Raw genomic sequence first — 7,452 nt, 5'->3', positions numbered from 1 at the left:
TGTGTGTGTGTGTGTGTGTGTGAGAGAGAGATGGAAGAAAGTGTGAAATACTGGCATTGTAGAAGTGTAAGAGTTGAAGGTGAGCTTTTCTGAACCATGCCTTTGTTTTGTGGGCTTCTTGTAAATCAACGTGTTGTTAGCGTGTGTCTGTGAGGACGAGAGTGAGACGGACAGATAATGAAAAACATGATATAACATAGGATATGTTACACTGTACAAACTCACAGATGACACAGATCAGGTTGTGTAATACCATGATTATCACCTTCCCCACCAGTAATGTCTTAGTATAGAAGTCATTTGACCTATAAAATCCTGTTTTAGTCTTGATCAACACAAGTATAGTTTTCTTACAATCAAGAAATCCTGTGAAAAGAACAAAACCAACAATGAACTGATCCAACTAACAAAGCCTGATTTATCTTTGTCCTTTTTGCCATGGAGCTCCATTATTGTCCAGAAACAGAATCCATCGGTGAGCCATGTCACGCACAGTGTGTAAATGATAAGATGGTGACAGCATTGCATGATTTACTGGGACTCTCGATCAGGACAGAGTCATCATTATTATCATTATGTCATTGATGATATTAGTAACAGGTCAAACCCTCTGCTGTAGGGAACAGCATAATCTGAGCGACACAAACTAAAAGTACTGTGAGAACAACACTTGGTTGGTTTTGGTCTTTAATGAGGTTCGTTGTTCATGAGTAATTATATCATTTTGAGCTGCTAGTAATACAGATGTAGCCTACACAAACAGAGTGGCACAAGGTGGATAGATAGGTTGTTGTTGCCACTGCTCTCGAGACAAAAGACATGTTTAATTATGGCTCTCTTCAGTTTAGTTACACCAGTAAAAACCGAGACACTGAGCCTGTGCTGAAACGAAACAATGCCATTATTAATGTTATTAGTCACGCCTGTGCTTCTTCTGCTGTGAAAAAAAAGGCCCCATTATCCACCTCATCAACCAGCTCAACGCATCAGGGGCCCCTGAGAAGTTAAGTGTAACCACACGGTGTAAATTTGCCCTGTATGCAGCATGTGCGTGTTAGAGAGAGACACAGAGACACAGAGAGCGAGAGAGAGAGAGAGAGAGAGGGATAAGGCACTGTGGTAGTTGTGGGAGAGAGCACAATAAGAAACAGCAGGCAGTCAGACATTCATTCTTGATTTAGTGACTATACCATTGGATTATTTTGAGTTGTTAAATGAGCCATGTGTGTGTGCGATGGTATGTTCTTTAGTGGCTTTTACAAGTTACTTGTATAAGACCTTCAAAATTGTTGTTTATCAGTAAAATTAATATGGTTTCTGCTGTTATACTACAAGAAGCAATAGAGTAGGTGGACATGCAGACAGTCAGGGAGTCTTTTGCTCTGTTCAGGTGGTCTGAGAGTCCTGTGTAGGCGATCTACATGAATCGATCATGAGCAAGAGTGTATTGTTGAGCGAATGAGTCGCTTCATTTGTGTTGTTATAATGTAGATATTTGTGTGTGTGCTGGGATGTGGTTAGGTGGCTCTTAGTGTCTCAGTGAAGCCTGTGCTGAACCTCTCATCATTAACAGCTCTAAACACAAGACAGAGACAGAGCAGGAGAGAGCTATGGGGAGGGTATGAACTGAGTATTTGCTGTTGTCTTCTTTTAACGCTTTCATCATCGCTTTTTAGTAAGGTTAAACATTTAACACACAGTAGACCAGTGTTTTTCAACCTTGGGGTCGGGACCCCATGTGAGGTCGCCTGGAATACAAATGGGGTCGCCTGAAATGTCTAGTAATTGATTTAAAAAATTACTGATAAAAATATTCTTTTAACTAATTATTATTCTTTTTAAATTTATGATTAAAAACACCACACACAATCTTAAACAACTGTATTCTATACTTTCACTTTCTCGACAATAAATCGAGTTCAAATAAAATGCAGCATATAAAAATATCAGATTTGACGCATGATTGACGGCCGCGATTACATGACTGCATGTGATCGGGGGTTGCCAGAAGTTTGTTATGTCAAAATGGGGTCACAAGCCAAAAAAGGTTGGGAACCAAATATATATTTAAAGTACGTATATTGAGATTTATGTGGATATTTGATATATTATGTGTTGCAAAAATACTAATATACTCGAAGGCAGATTTCTCAATTTGTGCTAAATGACTTGATGAGGACAGCTAGCAAAGGTTTTAAAGTCTCGTCTTGATCACCATGTCTCCACCACTTATCTAGTCTGTGTGAGATAATCATACAGTGTCTCCAAGCTGACTCCTGAAATCCTTGTGAAGTTACCTTCATGAAAAAGAAACAAAGGTCAATTTATTTTTCTACGTACACAACTATTTCATTCAGTTACGTATTCATGAATACTGTACTACAGACACACAACATACACGTTTGAAATCTTTGTTTAATGGCCTTATGCACAAAATTTGTTTCACCGAACCAAGAACCAAGAAAATCCAAGAACCATCCTGGAACAATCCAGTCAAAGTCAATCAGGTGACACTTTTCTGTCAGCCTACATATTTTCAAAATAATCTATGAAAATCAAAATGTACAATTTAAATTATTTGTATGTAAACATACAATATGATGTGTTTTGTAATACAGATTTTATATGTTTATCAGACAGTAGCATAAATACCAAATGTTTTGTCTATGTACTGTATGTATAACAGAAATAAAGTATAATCTGTTTGGCTATTACTCAAAGTAAACCATATGTTTGCATAGAAGGTGTATAAAAAGGGGAGAAGGGGGAGATCATACAGACATTAATGTGAGAAATAACTACATTTCAAAAATAATATTTCAGATGTTTTACCTTCCATTTACATTGAGTCATTCTGTAATGGTAAACAGATATAATGGTAACAGATAAAGACAGGGACGGTTTGCAAGATACACATGCAGCAACTCATGTCCTAGTATTTTTTCGTATAAGAGTTAAACAGGTAGTTTAAATAAATTACAACACACAAAAAATGTTCAAATCATGTTCTTTTGTTTTAATTTCAGAACATATTTTAATCCCCAATGATATAAAATGTATTTCTCAATTAGTTTGGTTCATTGCCTCCATTAAGGTGTTACGTATTAACCCATGTTTATATTTTAGTCACCAGGATTACACAAAAAGAAACAAAACAAGGAGGACTCTTTTTTTTTCTTTCTTTGACATTGGCCTTGGTGAAGGCCTGTGCTATACTGAACACACATGAATGTTTAAGGTAATGTCTTTTTTCAAATATAGGTATGTTTTTTTATATACAGACAAACATACATACAACTATATGACCTATTGACAGTCACCAGTAATTATGTCTAATACAAGACAAAAGTAGAGAATATGTTGTATGTCAAGCCCAATACTGCAGATTTACCACTATGGGTGGACATCTGCTAACAAATGACAATGTAAAAAACACTGTATCAACTGAATCAACAAATAAAAGGTAATAAGAGCAAAGGACTAGAGTTGTCCTCATTTGATGGAAATGTGCAAAACACACTAGAAAAGCTCTGCACAACTGTGTAAAAAAAAAAGGAAAAGAAAAAAGAAAGAAAGAAATACACAATATATATTGTGTAACTTTACTTTGTCCACTTACTTGGTTTACGCTGCGGTTCAAACATGAATTGCTATTGCAGCCCCAGACTTGAATATTAAAATTCTTTCCTCTTTGCATTTGTTATTAGTAAAATAATTAGAAAAATGATATGCTGTGTACATCCCCATTTCAGCTTTACATGCTTTCATTTAGGTAAAAGTCCCAAGAAAATCCTCAGATGCCTTATTTGAAATACCTTCTTGTGCTTCACTAAAAGACACAGGTCAGAAAAGGCAAAGCTAAAGTTTTGCTCATTGCTCCCTAGATCAAACAAAAGTATAACTTGAATCTGTATCTTTGCGTGAGTGTGTATAAGGTTTATGATGAACTCAAGGTATTCTCAGTTTTAAGTTTTGACAGGCAAGACATCCTGTTAGTGAAAAAGTAGCCTATGACACAAATCCACCTTTGGGCTCTTGTGTTTTTAGAAGCTTTGAGTTGAGTTTGAACAGCACACGAACACACATTACTGGACTGAAGTCATCTCATGACAGTGCAAGCCATGTCACCAAGTCAAGGTCAAAGGTCAAAAGACTTTGCACTGGTTTATGCTGAACATGCGTCTCCTGGCGCGCTTCTTGGCCTGATTAACGGCCGTCCGCACGGCGTACTCGAACACCTGTTGCACGCCTCGGTTGCTTAAGGAGGAGCACTCCAGATAGCCTTTGGCGTGGATATCGTGAGCCACGCGTCTTCCTTCTGCCGCCGAGATACAGTTGCCCCGATGTGCCCCCATCTCCCGCAGGTCCGTCTGAGTGGCCACAACCAGCACCGGCACCCTGGGCAGGTTCTCTCGGACCTCCTCAATCCACTTGTACTGGGCGTTGGCCAGCGAGTTAGGATTGGCCACGGAGTAGCAGATGAGGACGACGTCGGCCTGCTGGTACGATCTTGGGCGTATTTGCCTAAAGTTGTCGTTACCGGCCGTGTCCCATAATCCTAGGCTGATCTGAACCCCGTCCATGTACACCTCCACCCCCGTGTTGTCAAACACGGTGGGCTTATAGGTGTCCGGGAAGGTCTCTGAAGTGAAGCGGACCAGCAGGGCCGTCTTTCCGACCGCACTGTCCCCTACAAGGACGCACTTCACTGACATTTCCGTTATTTCATTCATAGTTGCCACTGGTAACTTCACACCCCTAGATGTTGGTAATTCTTTGGAATAAGTCAAAGCAGTTGCTTCTCTGTTGATCTGATGAGACACAAGGTCGTCAAAACCGTTTCACTCTGGCTCTGGGAGTAATTGAGTGTGCTGTACTTCTATGTGCAGGTGGTAGTTTTCATAGCAGGAAATTTGCAGCTCTTCCTTGTGATAATTCCATCCCTAGAGATTTCAGTGGTCATTCATCTTGTTCAGCTGACCTGTGACGTCTCTCCAACACAGTGGGGGGATGTACAGTCTGCAGTCCTCCGGCCGTGAGCTTTATATACGCTTCACACAACCTCTTGGTTCTTCAGGCCCTGTTGGTTCGCTGCAGCTCTGGTTGGTTTCCGCAGGGTGGTGTCAAATTCTGGTCCTTCTCTCCAATGATCTTGTAGACCGTCATTCTGTCCAGACAAGTCCAACCTCTTAGCATTGACGATGGAAATCTACCGAGGAAGAGAGAAGAAGGGAGTTCATGAACATGAGGTATTGGCAGTCTAGAAGTCGTCTTACATTCTACAGGACGCTTAGAGACGAGACGAGACATCATTGAACAGATAGTTCATTTAAATAAACTAATTTTTATATGTGTCTCCAAAATCTTCTCATACAGCATGAAGCAGCTCTGGCAGGGCAGCAGCATATCTCTCGATACGATACATTTGTGACGAGTCAGAAATATCAGCTTAGATAATATAGACGTAGCTAACTGCAATGGAATATGTAGAAGATGGCATCACCTTTACATTTTATAACTGCAAAAACATACATTCGTGGGGAAATGTAAGAGTACGAAGCATTAGATATATGACAAAGTAGCTACTGATTAAATACGGAAGTAAAGATTTATGTGTTTGGGTGTGACCCAGAATTCACAGCTTGGTCCTGAAGACATTAACAGGTGCTCTCTAACAACATATATTCACTGTATACACATATACCGTATATACATTCACACACTTTACGTAAGAATCAGTCCTGGTTGTCCAGTTTACACCATAAACATCTGCCAGTCGTTGAGGACATCTCTCTGTGTGTTATTGTTTGAAAATTATACCAATATATTTTGATGGTTCTTCTTAAAGATCTGATAAAACAATCTCTACTAGTCGTTTCTTTATCTTTATCTCTATCGTTTTCTGACAGTCAGACATTGTTCTAAAGTCATGGAGACAACAAGTCATAACCTCAAAAACCACCTGCCATTTCACAAACACTCATCTAGATGGAAAGACCCCTGTCAAGTAGATGGGACATTTTAATCACTGGTTTTTCCACACCTGCACGTTTAAAATTTACAAGAAGACAGTTTATTTTTATATTCTCAGTTTACTATCAAAGGAAGGATAAATAAAGTAAGAAAACAAGGATCTAATCCATAGTTCAGTTGATTTAACTGTTAAACTCTTACTTCATGTTGCCCTACAAACCACTTAAGACTTCACGGTGCCATTGTAAGATTACATTTAAATGTAATTCACACTTATTTGTTATATACTGTATTTATACCAAAAGGAAAAATACATCATGAAGATCTAACTTTCTAATCTTAAAGTTCTTTATTTTGAAACAAGTCCTGTTTTTATTCATATTAGACTATGTCTTAATGTCTTAATTTCATATTTCAACTAATACAAGATATAGGAAAAGTCACTGTATTGGCCTGTGTAACATGCTGTTGTATCTTGCTTAAGTATAAGCCAAGAACAAAGAGAAAGAAAATTACCTTTCTTGTCGGTTTCACTCTTCAGGGCGGATGCTGCTGAGGCCTCTTAAGACTTCACGGTGCCATGAAACAAACACGCTTCAAAAAGCAGGGGAGACTTGGTTTTTAACTACAACCTGCTGGAGTGAAAACACCGTAAAACACCATAGCTACCACGGATTATCCAATAACTTTGGCCCAGAACACACACACATATACACACATACAGTATATAGAGGTAAAATATCTCAGCACCTGCCTAAAGTTCAGGAGGGAAGCGATAGAGACCGAGAGCAGAGACAACTACAACACATCCGCCTGTTGAAGTGTGGAGGTGTGACAAAGTGACTGAGGCTGCAGCTCGCCTCCCCCACACCAGCTGTGCTTTACAATAAAGGCTCACTTTTTTTTCTGTTGTACATTTGGTTTGCAGCTTTATGCAGCTGGCGCACATGAAGGATTTACAAAGATCGTAGTTTGTGTTTAAAAACCTGCCTCACTCAGCAAACTTCGTGGCGATAAATGAAATTATATGAGACCGCTATTTTAACAGTTCTTCTTACACATACTGTAGTTCATTTTCTACTGTGAAATAATGTACTGGTGACAAGGTGTGACCAGGGATGAGTGCATATTTTCAAGGATTAAAAACAAAAGTCACTAATTAAAAAAAATAAGTTGCAACAACAGTAATGATTACTCTGTTTAAATTTATTTTTAATTATTTATGTAGATCTTTATAACTATACTATAACAAACATATGTAAATTTGGTCAGATCTTCCTCAAAGTTACAATAGTGATGAAAGGGGAAAATGAATTCCTATTCCTCTTTACATCACAGGATAATGTCAGATGCCCAGAGAAGCTGGTGATGCAGCAGGACAGTGAGACGAAATATTTAAATAAACCTACCACAGAATAACTTCAAACTAAGAAAATGTCTTTAGTCTCAAGTCTCTTGTAAGAATATAGTCTTCCTCTT

The 7,452-nt window shown here is 38.7% G+C and overlaps 2 protein-coding genes across 2 annotated transcripts in view; one reads left to right on the top strand and one right to left on the bottom strand.

The window, feature by feature from the left end:
• Nucleotides 1-897: 897 nt before the first annotated feature.
• pds5a (PDS5 cohesin associated factor A) overlaps nt 898-7,452 on the top strand; it is a 48,442-nt gene continuing 41,887 nt past the window's right edge. The window contains exon 1 of the mRNA XM_085777734.1: nt 898-1,003. The gene's annotated coding sequence lies outside the window, so the exon portion shown is untranslated. The remainder of the gene's footprint in view (nt 1,004-7,452) is intronic.
• rhoh (ras homolog family member H) lies at nt 2,397-6,808 on the bottom strand. The gene is made up of 2 exons (XM_085777677.1): nt 6,490-6,808; nt 2,397-5,209 (listed from the first exon to the last, which is right to left on the bottom strand). Exon 2 carries the CDS (start codon nt 4,731-4,733, stop codon nt 4,146-4,148), a length of 588 nt encoding a protein of 195 aa, XP_085633803.1. The 5' UTR covers nt 4,734-5,209; nt 6,490-6,808; the 3' UTR covers nt 2,397-4,145.

Source organism: Trachurus japonicus, chromosome 1 (genome assembly GCF_045865225.1).
Source record: "Trachurus japonicus isolate A0001 chromosome 1, Traja_1.0".
In the NCBI taxonomy this organism is placed as follows: Eukaryota; Metazoa; Chordata; class Actinopteri; order Carangiformes; family Carangidae; genus Trachurus; species Trachurus japonicus.
Note: the sequence above shows the minus strand (reverse complement) of the source record. Positions and strands in the feature narration are given on the sequence as shown.